General features: G+C 40.3%; 1 protein-coding gene across 1 annotated transcript; it reads left to right on the plus strand.

Annotated features, from left to right (window-relative positions):
* The first annotated feature begins 576 nt into the window (after nt 1-576).
* GLYATL3 (glycine-N-acyltransferase like 3) lies at nt 577-16,143 on the plus strand. The gene is made up of 5 exons (XM_068994154.1): nt 577-654; nt 4,506-4,613; nt 5,026-5,152; nt 8,708-8,831; nt 15,717-16,143. The coding sequence occupies exons 1-5, from the start codon at nt 577-579 to the stop codon at nt 16,141-16,143; spliced, it is 864 nt and encodes a 287-aa protein (XP_068850255.1).
* Nucleotides 16,144-21,252: the final 5,109 nt, after the last annotated feature.

Consider the following 21,252-nt stretch of genomic DNA (forward strand, 5'->3'; position numbering starts at 1 on the left):
TGGCTGCTCTGGCTTTGTCCTTGAGTACCACATCCCTGTCCCAGTGGCACTAGCATCATCCCAGGCCCTGTGTCTAAGAAGTTACTGACAATATCTTGAACTGGTGACTTTCTGTACCTCTGCCAGGGCTGTACTGCCTCCATGGGCAACTTTCCCTTTTTTTTTTTTTGGATGCACTTGCTGAATCATATTTACTTTACCAAAGATTGAACCCATGTCCTTGGCAGTGAAAGCAGGGAGTTCTAACCAGTAAATAACTTTTGATGCCATCTCCAAGACCTACAGCTAGCTCACTCCTAAAAGAGATGGTATTCACCAAGTCTTCATATTAGAAATTCACCGACCATCTTAAGACCCACACCAGAGTTTCTCTGCAGAAGACCTCGGGTCCAGTTGTAGCCACCATATCATTATATGAGAAAAAGTGAATGAAGCCCAGTTTAAACAAGCAAAGACTAACAAAAAGTTTCAAGGATCTTTCAGGATAGCTTTAAATGTTAACAGACAAAAATTAAATACATCCTTTCATGTTTTTAAACAGGGGTGGAATTACTAGCTCTCCACTCTACAGAGAAGATGCAGGTTCTTAACTGTTCTACCAAATTACTGATCCTGGAAAAAATGCTGAAGAGTCACTTTCCTGAATCACTCAAGGTATGAAACATTGAATAGTTCTATCTTTATTTTATTAATCTGTGAAATAATATCAGACTTATAGCTGTTTCCCAAATTTTCCTAATGGTAAGACTCCGGGAGTACTTGGTAAACATACAGTTTCCCAATCCTCTCCTTCTAGAAACTGATTCAATGGACTGGGGACACAATGCAGTTAGTTATATTTTTGACAGTCTTGCTAGATACAGTCTTGCTAGGAAAATTCAGGCTGTGCTAGATTGGACTATTTATGAAATAAATTTCAGTTCTAAATTTTATTAAATGGCAGAAGGGTAATTTCTTACTTGTTAAAATTTTATTTTTTAAAGACTTCTAAATTCAGATTAGTTGACTTGGCCTGAATGGTATGTATAATTTTTTTGAAATATCTTTCACATTATCTCATTTGAGCTTCAAAAACACCTAATCAATCCCTCTCTAAAATTAATTCCCCTGTAATATTAAAATCTCTGAATAGGCAGATATTTATATTATAATTGTACAGGTAATATTACTAAATAACTTCCCCATTTCCAGGTGCTAGAATTCAGACTTAAATCCAGATTATCACGTTTCAAATTGAGTGTTTTTTGGAAATGCTTGCCTCTCACAGCACCATCTGAAGTAAGAATTAAGGAAATGAACCGTATAGGCACAGATAGATGCCTTTCTGAGAAATCTCCTCTTTAATAGCTGCTTAGCTCTTTGCTCCTAATTTCTTATTTCTCCTACCCTGAGTCTTTTTATCCCTAAATCTCTTTATCCTCCTTTAATGATTTCTTTGTTATATAATGCCTGGCTTTGTTCTTTGACCATGGTTTCAAAATACCCTTTCAGTAAACACTAAGTCCTTTAGTGAATAAACAAGATAAAGAAAAGGTAGTCTCAGTTGTTTCCTCTTCCTCCACCAACTGGAATTTATGGCTGCATTTTTATAATCTCACTTTAGGCTTAAAATCTAGTTTAGTCGCTCAGTTGTGTCTGACTCTGCGACCCTGTGGATTGTAGGCTACCAGGCTCCTGTGTCCACCAGATTTTCCAGGCAAGAGTACTGGAGTGGGTTGCCCTTTCCTTCTCTAGAGGATCTTCCCGACCCAGGTTTCGAACCCAGGTCTCCCACACTGTAGGCAGACACTTTACTATCTGAGCCACCAGGAAAATCTTACGGCTTAAATGTTTAAATAACCTTCCGGATTTCCTTCACAAGCTCTATCTGCTCATTTCTCTAGCATTTTTACTCCCTCCTAGCCACTTTGCATCTCCTCTCAACACTCACTCTTTGGATAAATAAATTATTGAAAGGATTTGTTTGTTTTCTTATTGGAGGACAATTGCTTTACAATGTTGTGTTGGTGTCTGCCATACAACAACATGAACCAGTGATAATATAGACTGATTCTATATTATATAGACTGATTCTATATTATATAGACTGATTCTATATTATATAGACTGATTCTTTAGGGGCCCTACCTGTAAAGCCTTCCTCCCCAATCCCATCCCATACCTCTAGGTTGTCACAGAGCACCAGTCTGGGCTCCCTGTGTTATATTGCAGCTTCCCATTAATTATCTGTTTTACACATGATAACATATATATGTCAATGCTAGTTTCTCAATTTATCCTACCCTCTCCTTCCCCCTGTGGTTTCAACCAATGCCAAAGCTTTCAGTTGGTTCTGATCTTTTACAAACTAGTTATTTTTTCAGAATCTGAATATTTGTAAAGAGGTTTCTTTTTTCTTCCAATCTTGTGAACATTTCAATCATGTTTAAGTTACATTCTTGAATACAGATTATGCTTTCCTCATGTGAAACCATTTTAATAAATGTATTATTCTGTACACGTAAGATCTTCAATTCCAGAATTTAATCATGAAGAGAACAAGCATGACCCTTCCAGGTTACTTTAGTTGGTGGATTTTCACTAAGTGTGATCCATGTTGCACATTAGTATTAGACTACATTTAGAAAGATACTGTCTATGCAAAAATCTGAGTGAGATCCCAGTTTGGGTAAGACAGAAGAGAGTTGGATCATCTTCTAGGCATTGAGATGAGGTGAGTGATTTGAATTAAGACAGTGATAAAGGAGGTAAAATGTAGGCTCTTAAGCTCTTATAATTTAACTTTTTTCATTGAAGTATAATGCTAGAAGGGGTTTGCCAGGTGGTGCTAGTGGTAAAGAAACTGCCTGCCAGTGCAGGAGACTTAATAAGAGACCCTGGGTTGGGAAGATCCCCTGGAGGATTTCTTCACTCCTGGAGAATCCCATGGACAGATGAGCCTGGACAGCTCTGTCCAGAGGGTCACAAAGATTCAGATAGGACTGAAGCAACTTGGCACGCACCCACATAACACTAGAAAGTGCACAAAACATAATGATATAGCTCAGTGAATTTTCTCAAAGTGAATATCTATGTAACTTCTATTCCATTCAAGAAAGAACAGTACATCAAACACCGTTTTTCCCCCACTCCATACTCTTTTCTTGTCGATATCTTTCCCTGCTCTCCCATAGTAACCACTATCAACTTCTAAAGTCATCATTTAATTCTGCTTGTCTTTGAATGTAATATAAATTGGATCACACAGTAAGTATCTTTTTGAACTTAGCTTCTTTGGCTAGACAAGCTCAATACCATGTTGCTCTTTTTGTAATCCATGGTAGGAATATGCCACAATTTATTTACTTATTCCACTGTTGCTGGATATTGTTTCTAGTTTCTGTCTACTATATTATAAAAACACTGCTGTGAACACTGGCTTATATCTTAGCTCTCCTCCTTACCACCACAACTTTGTTTTCTCTAGAAGCACAGAGATAACCTATGGAAGTTGCTTTGTGGGACAGAATTTTTGATTCTTAGTGGAAAAAAAATGTGAAAAGTCACAGAACAGAATTCTAATGATACTTCAGTATTGCTTAGTCAATAAGCATTTGGTCAGCTCTGTCAGACTCCATGGATCTAACAGTGAATAAGACATAGTTACAACCCTTAGGGAATGCTTATACAGACCTGCTCTATCAAATCTAAAATGCAGGATATGCTTTTTGGCCTTTTTTCTGGGGGATAGTATCTCAGTCTCAAGTGATAGTTAATTGTAATTCAAGGTTGAAAGAGTAGTTGTACTTCACATATGATTTTAAGATAGTGTGCTGCTGCTAAGTTGCTTCAGTCGTGTCCAGCTCTGTGTGACCCCACAGACGGCAGCCCACCAGGCTCCGCCGTCCCTGGGATTCTCCAGGCAAAAACACTGGAGTGGGTTGCCATTTCCTTCTCCAATGCATGAAAGTGAAAAGTGAAAGTGAAGTCACTGAGTCGTGTCCAACTCTCAGCGACCCCATGGACTGCAGCCTACCAGGCTCCTCCGTCCATGGGATTTTCCAGGCAAGAGTACTGGAGTGGGGTGCCATTGCTTTCTCCGTTAAGATAGTGTAGTAAACTTCAAAAGCAGCTGCACATCAAAATTATCCATAGAAATTTTAAAAGGCATATGAACTCTAAATCTAGATATCAGACGCTGATTCATTAAGTATTACTGACGTATGTTCCAAGTCCCTGTCTGGTAAGCCTATTGATTTGGTACCTCTCACCATTGTGCTAAAAAAGAAAACTAAGTTTTGGGAGCATTTTCATAGATTGTCATAGACACTTTAACAGTTTCCATGTGCATTGATGAAATAACAAGGGAGAAGTCTATATGTGTGTGGGTTGTGAATATATGTGTGTATATTTATAATTACCCCTCATGGCCATAACTTTGCACTAGTACAAGAAATGAAAAGAGCAATAAGCATCTCAAACTGTTAATAATATGACTAGCTATTCCTCTGGGTTCTCTGCCTCAGGTTTATGGAGCAGTGATGAACATAAATCGTGGGAATCCCTTTCAAAAGGAAGTGGTGTTGGATTCATGGCCTGACTTCAAAGCCATCATCACACGGCGGCAGAAAGAGGTACAGTTTTAAAAGGCAAAAAAGAATTGGTACCAACTGAAATGAAAAGATGAACTAAAGGGGAAATCGTAACCATCATAGCTTAACAAGCTATCCACTTCACTATTAGCTTCTAATTTGACTAGCTTTGGAGTATCAGACATATGGAAACCTCCAGTCTAAATGTGTTCTCTAGGATGATTTCTCTAGTGTTTGATAACCCCTCGAAGCATGAAGCAGATACACTTGTACATACTAGTTTTCCCGCTGGGTTGATGATTCCTTATGATCATTGACTTTGGTCATATGGATAAACATGAAAGAAGATTGAAAAAGACAGCATCCTCCCCATTCTGCCTCTGAGACAAAGGAGAGGCTCACATGATCAAAGGTGGTGTGTTTCATGTGTTTGTGGTTATGTCTTTTATCCTAGGCTGAGACAGACAACCTGGACCATTATACTAATGCCTATGCTGTGTTCTACAAAGATGTCAATGCTTACCGACAGCTGTTGGAAGAACATGGTGTTATCAACTGGGACCAAGTTTTTCAAATACAAGGTGGGTCAAGTACAAGACAATAGACAGGCATTTTTTTTCTTTCTTCTTTTTGTCATATCTCTCAGATATATAAATATGACACACTTTTCACACATATAAGCACATATATGTACAAATACACTTACATACATTTTATATATTAACAGCTTATATATTACAGTCTTATAGCAATACTTTTTTTTTTATGAGGCTTGGCCTTTGGGGTTGGCAGAGGCCATTTAAATTAGGCTGTTTTTAACTGATTTTTTTTTTTCTTTCAAAAAATGGTATCAGTGAATATCATAGGATATTTCTCCTTATTACTTCTAACTCTTTCCTATCATAATCTTTTAAAGGAAATCTAATTTAAGTCTAAGCCAATAGGTAAGCCTTTCTTCTTTCTAAAGCAAATGATTCTTGAAAAAGATAATCAACTGGTCTGCATAGGATAAACTGAAATGATTTTATAAGAAAAGAGTATATGTGGGTTCCAAGGAGATAACTGCATAACCATCAACGCTTCTAGAAGAACGTTAGGCCAAGACTGAAACAGATTAAGACTTTTGATTATTTGGATGGATAGCTTTGACTTCAGTGTATCACTTGCTCTCTCAACTTTTTATAATGATTGGGAGTTGATATAGGCAATGAAGTTACTGTGTGTAGCTCTTCTAGTGAAATGAGTTCCTTGATCATTTGACAAGAAAGTAGGAACCCCCATGTTAGATATATGAATTCTGGTAATTTTTACCAGCCAGAAGTAGCTGAAGCCCTCTACATGAAAAGTTTCTGTCCACCTATAATGATTTATGTAAATTCATAACCTAAAAACTTGGGATGTTGTATATATATATATATAAAAAATCCCCTTGCAAATGCTCAAAAAAGACTTTCTAGAGGCAGTTCTAAACTCTCTCACACATTTACAGATTTACCCCTGTTATGCTGGTTAGAAGTGAGGCATAATTCAACCACTTGCTTATCTAATTAACAATTCAGAAAAATCTCACCAGGATTACTTTAATGTGGAAATGAGTATATCTCCTTCTTGATGTGAAAAGTCATGGGAGTTACTGGATGGATTTTGGTATTATTGGTTAATATCCTCAAATCCCCTGAATTCGTCATTATGGAGAGACCATCCCTCTAATTGACAATACTTTTTTTCAGAAGGCTGAGCTATTTGTTGTGAGTTATACTCATTTTAATTGATAGTCATCTTTCCTGAGGGTTTGGTGGGGAGAGATGTGATTTATAGCACCTAGTATAGCTGGAATGGTAAAACCCCTCGTTTACCATGAAGAGCCATACAGGCTCTTGACTTCTGATGTGGTCTCAACTGTAGGTTTCTGTGGTAAGAACTGTAATCTCTTTAGGACACTGAATAGCTTCTAAGAAGTCATCAGGGTCTTTACTATTCTTATTCAGAGAACCTAAAAAGGTGCCATTTCTATAACATCTCTAAATCATGAGCCTCCCTAAAAGCCTATCAGCTACATATAAATAGCCTTTTACTTTCTGCAGGCGAGGTCAGAACTACTAGTTGGGCAGGTGGATAGATCAGGATTTAGGCAGTGAAGCTGCTTCAGTACTGGGTATTTAGAGCAAGAACACACCCTGCATAGGAATGCCTTTGTCATTTTTAATCTACAAACCATCCATAAACAATGTTAAATCAGGGTTAATCCTCTAATGGACTCAGAGGAGCCAAACTCCTTGTGTTTGCTGTACACAGGAAACAAAAACATGCATAATTGCCCAGACAGGCCCTGCTTGTTGCTCACTGCTAGTTGCATGAACGAGAGAGCTTGTCTACATGAGCACCAGCCTGAAAGTTTCAAAGGCCTGCTCACTGGTAACTATGAACCAAAAAAATGTCCCAAGTTCTGGCTTATTCAGTTAGCAACCCTTTCCCTTCTAAGGAGGTGGAGTGGTCAATAGCAGAACGAGAAGTGGAGATTCCTTTCTCCTTGAGAAAGGAGAATATCATTTGTTAAAAATGATACCCTGTCAACAGATAGAAGGACATGATCCACAGCACCATGGAGAGATGATTGGCAAAATCTAAACAACAAATCCTGTTGTTTGGTGATTAGAGGGCCCTAACCACCAGGATTCTCCAACGAAAGAAGTTTTTAAAGGGGGGAGAGAGGATTTTAGTGGGAATTGAAAGGTCTGTTGATGAAAAGACTCACAAGACAAAAAGTGGGCAAAATCAAACTATAGTGTTTAAGGATGCAGACTTGGATAATAAAACTGTAAAGAAAACAAGAAAATGGGTATCTTTAAAATTATTATAATGATTATTTTTGGAGGAGAGAGAAGAATTGTGATTAAAAGATTGGGAGAGTGATACATAGAAGGGAGCTCATCAAATTCTATTCTGTGGCTTTAGAAGTAGTCAAAATGTATGAAATTATTTCTAATTAAGCTATCCCTTTTATGCAGTTTTTGTTACCTGTTACATCTTATGAGTCTAAGAGGTTTTGTTTTAATGTTAGGATGACCTTTAGAAAGAATTGACTCAGTCTAACTTAGAAGAAAAAAATTCTGTTGGAATTTTTAATTTCTACCAGCCACACCTTGAGTCAGCATGGCTCACTACCACTTAGATGTAATTCAGTGTTTTAATATGGAGTGCTAGCCACAGCATCTATAATTTTAATAGCATTAACTTGAAGACTTGCTTATCTTTTCTTAGACTTAATTCCATGATGGAGAAGCCGAGGCTCAGAGCACAGTCTGTGTTCACCAGGACCTGCTGTTCATGTTTTCTTCAAGAGGAAGTGATTTCCTAGGAGAAGGAAGCAAGCAATTAGAAATGAAAAGAAGTGGGAAAGTCAATTTCCAGAGCATTCAAGCAATGGCAGCCAGAATGGAAAGGACAGAGCAGATCAGGATTTGGAGAAGTGGACAATCAGTTCTAAGTAAACAAGCCCCTTGTCATGCTGTAATTACTATCAGAACAGAGACCATGCCATTCTTATGTCCCACTCTGAAGCTATGCCCAGCACAGCACTTTACATACAAAAAGTACTGAATAAGGGTTTATAGAGAATACAGTATAGCTACGACAAATGAGTGAGTGCTGGGTAAGTTAAGTTCAGAATAAACCTCACCAGTCTAAATTTATATATTGACATTGCCGTGATGGGCATTTAGGCAGGAGACTGAAAGACAGTCTTTAAAGTAAGATTGCCCTGCCAAATAAATTGAAGCTCTTTCATACTTCCAGAACATCCCTTACCCTCAGGGGCTTAAGATCAATCTGAGAAGTCAAGAAAATAAAAAGTTCCCATAAAGCATTACAAATTCTTAAGGGATAGTCCCATCAGAAATTCCCATGGAAGATCATGATCAACATGGAAATTTGAAAATCTCATACAAGACTTGAAAATCAGACAAAGGAGTAGCTCTGATAATATATGTATGAATACAAAGTGGTTAGGATAATACAAGGTGGGAAGCTGGTGGTATTGATGATACCAAGTATGGAAATACTAAAACAAATTTGCTTTTGGCATTTTCAGATAAAGCATCCACATTTTTTTTTTCATTGTGTGTTTCCACATGCAGGGCTGCAGAGTGAATTATATGATGTTTCCAAAGCTGTTGCTGACTCAAAGCAGGTGGATATAAAGCTAGCTTCCTTCAAGGCCGCTTGGTTACCTTCGATTTCAGCTGCAGACACCAGTTTCTTGTACGTAAACAAGCTTCTTCTGGGGGAGAATGTATGCCATGGCAGTACAAACTGCCTGGAATACTGAATACCATTAAGGAATATTGGATCTAGATGACTGAATCTAAATGTGTGTATGTGTTTACTCTTTTCCTTTTTGCTCTGCTTGACTGCTCATAATTTCCTGCAAAATCAAATCTGTGTCTCTCTCCATAGTAATTAACTATGGACAGTTTTTTCACAGAATACACAAAAAAATCATTTCTTGGGCATCCTCCTCCTCCAAATAATTCTAAATAACTTCTGTTGTCTGTGCCCAAGGTGGTTATAATTGTTTTTTGTTGTTTCAGGGATGAAGGTGTTTAGCTGACTTACGTGTCTTTTATGCCAGGCACTAAATGTTTTAAAGTTTTAAATACATTGCCTCTTGAATCCTTTCTACAACCTTATAAAACAGTACCATTATTATTCCCTTTTTGAATAGAATTGAAATAACACCTAGGGGCAAACTGTAGAGCCAGAAACAACCAAAAGAAGCCTAATTCCAGGATCCAGCCCTTCAGAACGTGTGTTAGTTTATATCTGCATTCTTTTACTTTGTGGTCCCTGATCTTTCATTCACTAGTTACTTTCCATTTTGCCTTACCTTTCTGTGTGTGTGTGTGTGTGTGTGTGTGTGTGTGTTAGTCGCTCAGTGTGTCTGACTCTTTGCAACCCTGTGGACTCTAGCCTCCCAGCCTCCTCTGTCCATGGGATTCTCCAAGCAAGAATAGAGAGAGTTGCCAGTTTCTTCTCCATGTTACCTTTCTGAGCCTCAATCAATTCTTCTTAAAAACTGATGTATAATATCTTCTTTGCATGTTTCTTGTAAGCAAATGAAGCTAACCACTTCACTGAATGTTACTTTTCTCCACTTCTGTGGTGTATGTTGAAGTAATTATTAAGCAAAACAAGACTAAACCTAGAAAAGAAGGGACATTTTAAGTCACATAAAGCAACTGGATTTTATTGTTACTTTTTCAGTCATGAAAATTTTCAAACACAAGAGTTGAGAAACTAGTGTAATTAACCTCCAACACCAATATACTTAAAAAAAAAAAAAAATCTTAAACACCTGCCTCTTTCAATCACAAAATAATGCAGTTCTCAATTTTGTTTGTTTGTTGTTCAATCCAACTGTAACCTTTTCAACAAGACATTTTCCTATTAATTGAATTTTAAAAATATAACCAAGCTTGTGCTCATTAAATATACATGCATATTTTAAAAATGTACAAAAAGTACAAGATTTATTATGTTAGGAATCTTTTATCCAGATCTCTATCTTTCCCACCCCCTGATTTATTCTGAAGGAAATATCTTATATATTATTCCATTATATGACACTTTACCGTCTGAGCCACCAGGGAAGCCACTTAAATATTATACCTCCAAAAAAAGAATTATTATTATTATTAGCCAGGCCTCACGGCTTGTGGCATCTTATTAATCCCTGGTGGTTCAGATGGTAAATAATCCACCTGCAATGCAGGAGACCTGGGTTCGATCCCTGGGTTGGGAAAATCCCCTAGAGGAGTGCATGGCAACCCACTCCAGTATTCTTGCCTGGAGAGTCCCCATGGACAGAGGAGCCTGGTGGGCTACAGTCCATGGGGTTGCAAAGAATCAGACATGACTGAGCAACTAAGTATAGCATAGTATGGCTTGTGGGATCTTATTAATAGCTCCCCCATCAGGCATCGAACCCTGTCCCCAAAAGTGAACACATTGAATTCACTCAGGGAATTCCTAAGAATTTTTTTTTAAGTGCTATAGTAACATCACCTCTGTGTCAGGGGTCCCCCAGACCACCCACAAGTTCAGTGATTGGCTAAGAGGACTCAGGACTCAATATATTTAGTCGTGGCTATAACTTATTATGGGAGGAGGCAATAGCACCCCACTCCAGTACTCTTGCCTGGAAAATCCCAAGGACAGAGGAGCCTGGTAGGCTACAGTCCATGGGGTCGTGAAGAGTCGGACATGACTGAGCAACTTCCCTTTCACTTTTCACTTTCATGCATTGGAGAAGGAAATGGCAACCCGCTCCAGTGTTCTTGCCTGGAGAATCCCAGGGACGGGGGAGCCTGGTGGGCTGCCGTCTATGGGGTCATACAGAGTTGGACATGACTGAAGTGACTTAGCAGCATAACTTATTATAATGAAAAGATATAAAGCAAAATCAGCACAAGGGGAAAAAGGTGCTTTGGCAAAGTCCAGAGGAAACCGGGCACAAGCTTCCCAGAGGCCTCCCTGAGCAGAGTCATGCAGTATGCGTTTGATTTTCAGCAATGAGTTGTGACAACACAAATAAGATTTTTTTTACTGGAGGTACCTTCTGCCAGTTCAGTTCAGTTCAGTCGCTCAGTCGTGTCCGACTCTGCGACCCCATGAATCGCAGCACGCCAGGCCTCCCTGTCCATCACCAACACCCGGAGTTCACTCAGACTCACGTTCATCGAGTCCGTGATGCCATCCTGCCATCTCATCCTCTGTCGTCCCCTTCTCCTCCTGCCCCCAATCCCTCCCAGCATCAGAGTCTTTTCCAATGAGTCAACTCTTCGCATGAGGTGGCCAAAGTACTGGAGTTTCAGCTTTAGCATCATTCCTTCCAAAGAAATCCCAGGGCTGATCTCCTTCAGAATGGACTGGTTGGATCTCCTTGTAGTCCAAGGGACTCTCAAGAGTCTTCTCCAACACCACAGTTCAAAAGCATCAGTTCTTTGGTGCTCAGCCTTCACAGTCCAACTCTCACATCCATACATGACCACAGGAAAAACCATAGCCTTGACTAGACCAATTTCCTAGACTCCCAGGAGGAAAACAGGTGTTCAGCATAAATTACATCGATTGTACAAACAGGCCAAGCTAACCACTCTTACCAGTTCTGGGAATGGCAGGACTCCTCCAGCAATCAAAATTACCTGACACCTAGCAGCACCCCACTCCAGTACTGTTGCCTGGAAAATCCCATGGGTGGAGGAGCCTGGTGGGCTGCTGTCTGTGGGGTCGCACAGAGTCGGACATTTCTGAAGCAACTTAGTAGCAGCAGCAGCAGCCAAAGGCCAGCTTGGCAAGCAGGTTCTCTAAAAACAGTGGCCTTGAGCCTTCTTTGTTAGCTCTTTCCTTAAAATTTTGTGAACACTATTTCCTAAATATAAAATGACCTGTTAGTAGTCACATTTTCCCAATTATCATAAAACTTTTAGCACTTTATTTGTTTTGAATAAGCACCTGGTTATTATATGCAACTGGTTAATATCTCTCTTAAGTTTCTTTTGACAGACAGATACCCCTTTCATCTTTTTTTATTTCTCATGTTACTTTTGGTTGAAAAAAATCACACTATTTGTCCTTAAGAGTTTCCCCACAGTCTGTCCAATTAAATAGACATGAGTTTGAGAAAATTCCAGAAGATAGTGAAGGACGAGGAGGTCTGACATGCTGCAGTCCATGGGGTTGCAAAGAGCCACTCATGACTGAGCTACTCAACAAGTCTGTTTGCTATCGTATCCCTGAGATGTTATTTAAAATTTTCTTCAATCCCCCGTCAGACTTTTTTAAATCAAATTTTTACTTGAATTGCTCCTTTCTGCATAGGAAGTTAGACAATTTATCTTTAAAACCTAAATCATTACCCAAATTTGTACACTTTATTTTGGATACCTGCCCTTCACATACAAGGTCATTGTCTCGAATGTCCCTCCTGAAACACGTGGTTTAGTGTTTTCATTTGTAGTGACATCACTACCTGAAGCTTCTTTGACTTTGTTCGAAAGTTTATTTTCGAGAATTAAATGAAAAAATCCTGTTAAGCCGGTTATTGCTTGCATTTATTTATATTCTTTCCCCCTGCTTAGTGGTTAGGCGAATGGCCCAGCTCCAGGTCCCACAGAATACCTGAAATATGAGCTAACATTGCATAACCACTAATAAAAGAAAACACAAACTTTTTTTTTTTGTTATTATGTGCCAACTAATGAATCTTCTTGTTTTCTTTTTTTTTTAATTTTAATTTTATTTTATTTTACTTTACAATACTGTATTAGTTTTGCCATACATCACTATGAATCTGCCACGGGTGTACATGAGCTCCCAATCCTGAACCCCCCTCCCACCTCCCTCCCCATACCATCTCTCTAGGTCATCCTAGTGCACAAGCCCCAAGCATCCTGTATCCTGCATCGAACCTAGACTGGCGATTCATTTCTTATATGATATTATACATGTTTCAATGCCATTCTCCCAAATCATCCCACCCTCTCCCTCTCCCACAGAGTCCAAAAGACTGTTCTATACATCTGTGTCTCTTTTGCTGTCTCGCATACAGGGTTATCATTACCATCTTTCTAAATTCCATATATATGAGAAAACACAAACTTTTACTTCATAAAGAAGGACATGGTACAGGACCTCCCTGGTGGTCCAGTGGCTAAGACTTCACGCCCCCAGTTCAGGGTGTCCAGGTTCAATCCCTGCTCGGGAACTATATCTCACCAGCTGCAAGTAAAAGATCCAACATGCTGAAACTAAGACCTGGGGCAGTCAAACAAACATTTTCAAAAAGGACATAGTGAGAATGACATCAGTGGCCTCTTAACTGGGGATGATCTTAGGATATTAATAACTTCAAGCATGAAAGAAAATTCAAAACACAACCAGCCCCCAGAGACTTGCAACTAAGTAACCTGTCTCAGTTCTTAGAAACTGCAACAATTTCTGTCCTTTTTTTTGTTGTTATTGTTAATCTTAATACCCATGGATTTTGAAATCTTTTTCCAGAGTGTTTAGGGAAAGGTCTGAAAGAGCTAGCATTTCTTAAGCACCTACAAATGCCTAGAACATTAAGCAGTTTATATTTCTTTTGTGGACATGGTTCCATAAATGTAGGGGTCCTATCCTAAAACATTTATTATTATGAAGAAAAAGATTAGAGGCCCAAGTATCTGGACTTATTCAAGGCCTCAGAGAGGGTGTCAGCAGACTCAGGACTTAATAAGAACAAGTCTGAGGTTTGTTTTCCAGAAAAATAAAATAATTGCCTTCATCTATTCTGAGGACAATAATAAGTGGGCATAAAATTTGAAGGAAAGACTTAGACTCAATATAATGAGTGTTTTGTCTTGTTAAAAATGAAATCCTAAAGATGTTTGTAAGTGGTAAGTGATAGATTCTTATTTATTGAAAATATTCTAGTATTTGCTAGGCACTTATCTCCAGGATGGGTGACAATATACAGCCTTGACGTACTCCTTTTCCTATTTGAAACCAGTCTGTTGTTCCATGTCCAGTTCTAACTGTTGCTTCCTGACCTGCATACAGATTTCTCAAGAGGCAGGGCAGGTGGTCTGGTATTCCCATCTCTCAGAATTTTCCACAGTTTATTGTGATCCACACAGTCAAAGGCTTTGGCATAGTCAATAAAGCAGAAATAGATGTTTTTCTGGAACTCTCTTGCTTTTTCCATGATCCAGTGGATGTTGGCAATTTGATCTCTGGTTCCTCTGCCTTTTTGAAAACCAACTTGAACATCAGGAAGTTCACGGTTCACGTATTGCTGAAACCTGGCTTGGAGAATTTTGAGCATTACTTTACTAGCATATGAGATGAGTGCAATTGTTCGGTAGTTTGAGCATTCTTTGGCATTGCCTTTCTTTGGGATTGGGATGAAAACTGACCTTTTCCAGTCCTGTGGCCACTGCTGAGTTTTCCAAATTTGCTGGCATATTGAGTGCAGCACTTTCACAGCATCATCTTTCAGGATTTGAAATAGCTCAATAGGAATTCCATCACCTCCACTAGCTTTGTTCGTAGTGATGCTTTCTTAGGCCCACTTGACTTCACATTCCAGGATGTCTGACTCTAGATGAGTGATCACACCATTGTGATTATCTGGGTTGTGAAGATTTTTTTTGTACAGTTTTTCTGTGTATTCTTGCCACCTTTTCTTAATATCTTCTGCTTCTGTTAGGTCTCTACAATTTCTGTCCTTTATCGAGCCCATCTTTGCATGAAATGTTCTCTTGGTATCTCTAATTTTCTTGAAGAGAAAGTTAGTCTTAGTCTTTCCCATTCTGTTGTTTTCCTCTATTTCTTTGCATTGATTGCTGAAGAAGGCTTTCTTATCTCTTCTTGCTATTCTTTAGAACTCTGCATTCACATGCTTATATCTTTCCTTTTCTCCTTTGCTTTTCACTTCTCTTCTTTTCACAGCTATTTGTAAGCCATCCTCAGACAGCCATTTTGCTTTTTTGCATTTCTTTTCCATGGGGATGGTCTTGATCCCTGTCTCCTGTACAATGTCACGAACCTCATTCCATAGTTCATCAGGCACTCTTATCTATCAGATCTAGGCCCTTAAATCTATTTCTCACTTCCACTGTATAATCATAAGGGATTTGATTTAGGTCATATCTGAATGGTCTAGCAGTTTTCCCTACTTTCTTCAATTTAAGACTGAATTTGGGGCAGGAGGAGAAGGGGACTACAGAGGATGAGATGGCTGGATGGCATCACTGACTTTATGGATGTGAGTCTGAGTGAACTCTGGGAGTTGGCAATGGACAGGGAGGCCTGGCATGCTGCGATTCATGGGGTTACAAAGAGTCAGACATGACTGAGTGACTGGACTGAACTGATCTCCAGGATGCTTTCTCAGTTTGAATCAAAGTAAAAAGAGAAGTAATTGGGGAATTCCCTGGAGGTCCGGTGGTTGGGACGGGGTGCTTTCAGTGCTGGGGCCAGGTTTGATCCCTGGTGGGAGAACTAAGATTCCCCAAGGTTTAAAGTGAATAAAAAAGAGATAAATACTTGTTTGTCATCGTATGATCCCGAGTTCATATTTCTTCCCATGTCATTTTCCTCAAGAATGAATTCTTCCCTACAACTAACCTACCTGAGTGTTGCTGATGTTGACTTACTCAACCAGACTTGGTCTCGGGGCGGCAGTGAACAGTGTCGCCGGTACATCGCCAACCTCATCTCCTGCTTCCCCAGTGTGTGTGTCCGTGATGACAAGGGGAACCCCATGTCTTGGTCTATGATGGACCAGTTTGCCACCATGTGCCATGGCTACACCATGCCTGAGCATCGCAGGAAAGGTTATAATCGGCTGGTGATCCTCACGTTGGCCAGAAAGTTGCAAAGCCGGGGATTCCCCTGTCAAGGCAACATCGTGGATGACAACACTGCATTCATTAATCTCGCGAAGCGCGTCCACGGCGTCTTCTTGCCTTGTCGGTTCCATAGGCTGATTCTCACCCCTCCAGCTTTCTCTAGGCAAGTTCAACTCTAACCCATTGGAACTCCAGGAGTTCTCTTCCTTTTTCTGAATATACACACAGTCCTTGACTGCCAGTGAGGGGACACTTAAAACTAGAATCAGGGGGACTTTAAATTGTTGAAAAAGACCAGAAGACAAACAGGTGTAGGCTGGGAAGCCCTAACTCTCCCTGTCTCAAATTTCTATGGTAGTGACGATAGAGGTCAGAAACAGCTGTGACTAGAAACAGGATCGTTATCCTAACTATCTTCCTTTAGGATCCACGGCAGGAAAAAGGTTCTAAAGCCATCAGTCTTAGCACAGGAGCAGAAATGACTGCATGAGAACAAATGACTAACATGGGACTAACTGCATTATTATTTCCCTTGGGCTTATGCCCACTTTTCTACAACCACACCGGTGTCCTACAACCATAAATAACACTCTCCTGCGCCTGCCACTGCTCTGTCTCCCCAGATCTCTTCCTACCACCTGTAACTCAGGATCTCTGTAGACTATCCCGCCTTCCCCCCTGCCCCGTTTAATTCCTATCTCTCCTCTAGCCTATAGTTCTTCCCTGGGAATGTTTAAATGTAGTGGTTCTCACATTTTAGTGCACTTCAGAATCACCTGGAGGGCAGGTTGCAACAAGGATAGCTGAGTCTCTCCGCACAGCCCCTAATTCAATAAGTTTGAGGATGGGTCTGAGGTCGGGCCTGAAAATTTGTACTTCCAGCAAGTTTCCATTTCTCAGTTGCCTTGGATGGAGCATTTTAAAAAGCTAGAAGCAGATGCTATCAGCGTAAGACTGGACACTGCCTATCAGCTATTCCAGCCCCCTTGTTCATTATCAGCTTTCTCATGGAAAACTAAGAGGCCTGTTTATGTACGTGCGCATTTGGTATGCAAATATAAACATACATATACATATATTTTCACTTCTTTCTTATTTCTGTGTGCATACGTACATACTCAGAGAATCATGGTAAGATAACAAACTTTATTCTCATTACATATGAATATTTGTGGACAAAAGAAAACAAATGACTTCTTCAAGATTATATAGATAACCAGTGCTAGAGGTTGAGCCAGAATGGTGTTATGTTGATTTTAAACTGTTTTCTTTTCACTAGACCATGTATCTTTTTAGGAAATGTAAAAGAAATTTAAATGATTAAATAATAAAATCAACATCTTCTTCATCTTTTATTCTTGTCAGTATTTTTTTTTAATTTGGGTTCCAATTGCTTCTGTCTGTGTATCTTTCAAGGACAGTAAAGCAAGAGCTAAACATCACAAGCTGTGTTCTTTTATCTGCAATAAAGGCTGACGCAAACAATGGCTGGATTTGTCTAGTCTGGATAAAGTTGACTTAGCCGTATAGAAAATATATGGCTTATATGGTTTCTTATTGTGCAGAGGTCACACAAATCTCAACTACAAAGATAAGAGGAAATTTAAATTTTAGGTGTTTATTCTGGGAGAAGTAATGGAGAAGAAAATGGCAGCCCAATCCAGTACTCTTGCCTGGAAAATCCCATGGACGGAGGAGCCTGGTAGGCTACCGTCCATGGGGTCGCAAAGAGTCGGACAGGATTGAGCGACTTCACTTTCACTTTTCTGAGAAAAGTAAACTGGCTGAAGGAGAGCTTCAGTTATAATGAAAACAATTCCTTGGGAGTGAATATATGCTTAGGTCATCCTGAGCCAGTGGTTACCTAGAGACTTATCCTTGGGGCCGGAGGGGAGAGTTCTAAGGAACTGGAGTCCATAAGTCTCTCAGGAGAATGTGGTCTAATTTCCACCCCAGGGACATGCAGTATCTATAGCACTGATGAACAGAGGGTTACTCCAACCTGGTACATGGTCTCATTATTACAGACTTGTGCCTTATTTCTTCCTAATGATAATTCACCTACTGTTTACTTAACATGTAACTGCATGCTGATAATTGTGCCAAATTTTATATATACTTATGTGTAATAAATATATGTCTTTATTTTATTATGGGGAATCTGGCTCAGGGGTTTAATGACTTATCAAGAGTTATGCAGATATTCAGTCATGATCAGAGCCTGGTTTGTCAGATTCTGAAGCCTGTCCTTTTTTTTTTTTTTGCGACCATGGCAGGTTTTAGTAGCAGCATGTGAGATCTAGTTTCCGACCAGGGATTGAACCCGTGCCCCCTGCTTTGGAAGCACGGAGTCTTAATCATTGGACCACCAGGGAAGTTCCATGAGGCCTGTACTTTCAATTATTATTGGCCTCTCGAGCAGCTTGGAACTCTTTGGGGACTCAGTAGAGACAACATCCTCAGCTACAGTGAGGTGTGTGCTTGTCTGCTCAGGGTGGAGGCTGACTGGGTTTTGCAATTATCTTTGCACTGAGTAAGGACAAGAGTTCTCTCTGCATCAGACCCACTGAGAAGAAATACAGAGGAGGAATGGAGAATTCAGTCTGCTCAGACTTTGGGAGCAGGATAAGACAGGGCACTTTGGAGGACATTTACACGTCCTCTAGAAGAGAATCTCATCCAACACCACAAGCTTTGTTTCTACTCACTTTGCCATTCTGTCACGAATTTTTGTGTGGTGATTTAAATTTTGACAAAAACATGAAAGAACTATAAATTACCTGTCTTTCAGTTGTCTGTGATAATACCTAGTTTTCCCTTATTGCATTAAACTCTAATGTAACTGAGCAGGACCCCATGGGGCCTTTGCGGGGAGGGGAACAAGGCTTTCCCCACGTCCTCTACTTTAGCTCCTCTTGGAAGTACCTAGATAATAGTACTTGCTGTACATTTCCTGAGTTGTTTTGCAAATATGAAACCACTCCCCTCCCTCACCAAATGGAAGAAGTTAACTACAGACAACTGTGAGCACACAGCTCCAGGCCTCCTGGAGCCTAAGGACTGATGTTAACCCACGTGATACCACCAGTTCTCTCACCATCAACCAATCAGAGAATTGTGCACGAGCTGACCCTGCAACCCACCCCACTTCACCTGGCTTTTCAAAGTGCTTTGCTGAAATACTTTGGGGAGCTGGGACTTTCTTAAGGTATGAACCACCCTGCATGGCCCTGCAGTAAGCCTTTCTCTCCTACAAACTCCCACGTGTCAGTTTGTTTGGTCTCACTAGGAGCAGGGAAAAATTAAAACTGAAAGTAAAACACAACTGATGGAATCACACCACACCACCTTCAAAGATGATTTCTCTCTTCTAGCTGGGATATTAGCATTGGAATTATTTTGTGCTGTGCTGTGCTTAGTCTTGTCTGACTCTTCATGGCCCCATGGACTGCAGCCTGCCAGGCTCCTCTGTCCATAGGGATTCTCCAGGCAAGAATACTGGAGTGGGTAGCCATTCCCTTCCCCAGGGGATCTTCCCAACCCAGGGATCGAGCCCAGGTCCCCTGCAGCGCAGGATTCTTTTGGACAGAGCTGCCAGGGAAGCCCTAAAAAAAGAAAAAAAAAAAAAAAAAAGCAGTCTAGCCAGCATCAACAGCCTAGTTCCCTTTCCCCAGGTTTCTAATCACCCATGTTTTTCAATCTCTGGTAAAAATATTGGCTCCAACTATAAAACCCAATTGCTAATAGCTCTTTGCTTTTTCTGACCTTACTGTACCTGGCAATGAGAGGAAAAGGAGATGGAAGCCACTCCCAGCCTCTCCTTTTTTCCTTTAGCCCCTCCAGCCTCAGCAGTGCTGGTGGCGTGTATGTTCCCAACCCTGTTCCAAGTTTGTTCACTTCTTGAGTGAACTTTTGCTCACTCCCCCTTATTCAGGCTCTCATGATTTTAAAAGTTACAAACAAGAATACCTAACATTGAGTTACCCTTATTACTAATTGATGTGGAGCTTTCTCTCCAAAAGATCTATGCATTTCCAAGGCTGCTTGAGTATACAGTACTCAATTGAAAACTGTTATAAGGCATTAATTTATAATGCAATAATAGGACTGTCCTAAGAGAAGCAGAATTGATGCTTTTGAACTGTGATGCTGGAGAAGACTCTTGAGAGTCCCTTGGACTACAAGATCCAACCAGTCCATTCTAAAGGAGATCAGCCCTGGGTGTTCTTTGGAAGGAATGATGCTGAAGCTGAAACTCCAGTACTTTGGCCACCTCATGCGAAGATTTGACTCATTGGAAAAGACTCTGATGCTGGGAGGGATTGGGGGCAGGAGGAAAAGGAGACAACAGAGGATGAGATGGCTGGATGGCATCACCATTTCAATGGACATGAGTTTGAGTGACCTCTGGGAGATGGTGATGGACAGGGAGGCCTGGCATGCTGCAATTCATGGGATCGCAAAGAGCTGGACACGACTGAGCGACTGAACTGAACTGAACTGAAGAGAAGCAGAAGATATTAAGAAGATGTGGCAAGAATACACAGAACTGTACCAAAAAGATCTTCACAACCCAGAAAATCACAATGGTGTAATCACTCACACTCACCTAGAGCGAGACATCCTGGAATGTGACGTCAAGAACAAACCTAGTGGAGGTGATGGAATTCCAGTTGAGCTATTTCAAATCCCAAAAGTTGATCCCGTGAAAGTGCTGCAGTCAATGTCAGCAAATTTGGAAAACTCAGCTGTGGCCACAGGACTGGGAAAGGTCAGTTTTCATTCAGTCCCAAAGAAAGGCAATGCCAAAGAATGCTCAAACTACCGAACAATTGCACTCATCTCACACGCTAGTAAAGTAATGCTCAAAATTCTCCAAGCCAGGCTTCAGCAGTATGTGAACTGTGAACTTCCAGATGTTCAAGCTGGTTTTAGAAAAGGCAGAGGTACCAGAGATCAAATTGCCAACATCTGCTGGATCATGGAAAAAGCAAGAGAGTTCCAGAAAAACATCTATTTCTGCTTTATTGACTATGCCAAAGCCTTTGAGTGTGTGGATCACAATAAACTGTGGAAAATTCTTCAAGAGATGGAAATACCAGACCACCTGCCCTGCCTCTTGAGAAATCTGTATGCAGGTCAGGAAGCAACAGTTAGAACTGGACATGGAACAGATTGGTTCCAAACAGGAAAAGGAGTATGTCAAGGCTGTATATTGTCACCCTGCTTATTTAAGTTATATGCAGAGTACATCATGAGAAACACTGGGCTGGAGGAAGCACAAGCTG

This window comes from Capricornis sumatraensis, chromosome 22 (assembly GCF_032405125.1).
Source record: "Capricornis sumatraensis isolate serow.1 chromosome 22, serow.2, whole genome shotgun sequence".
NCBI classification, from domain to species: domain Eukaryota; kingdom Metazoa; phylum Chordata; class Mammalia; order Artiodactyla; family Bovidae; genus Capricornis; species Capricornis sumatraensis.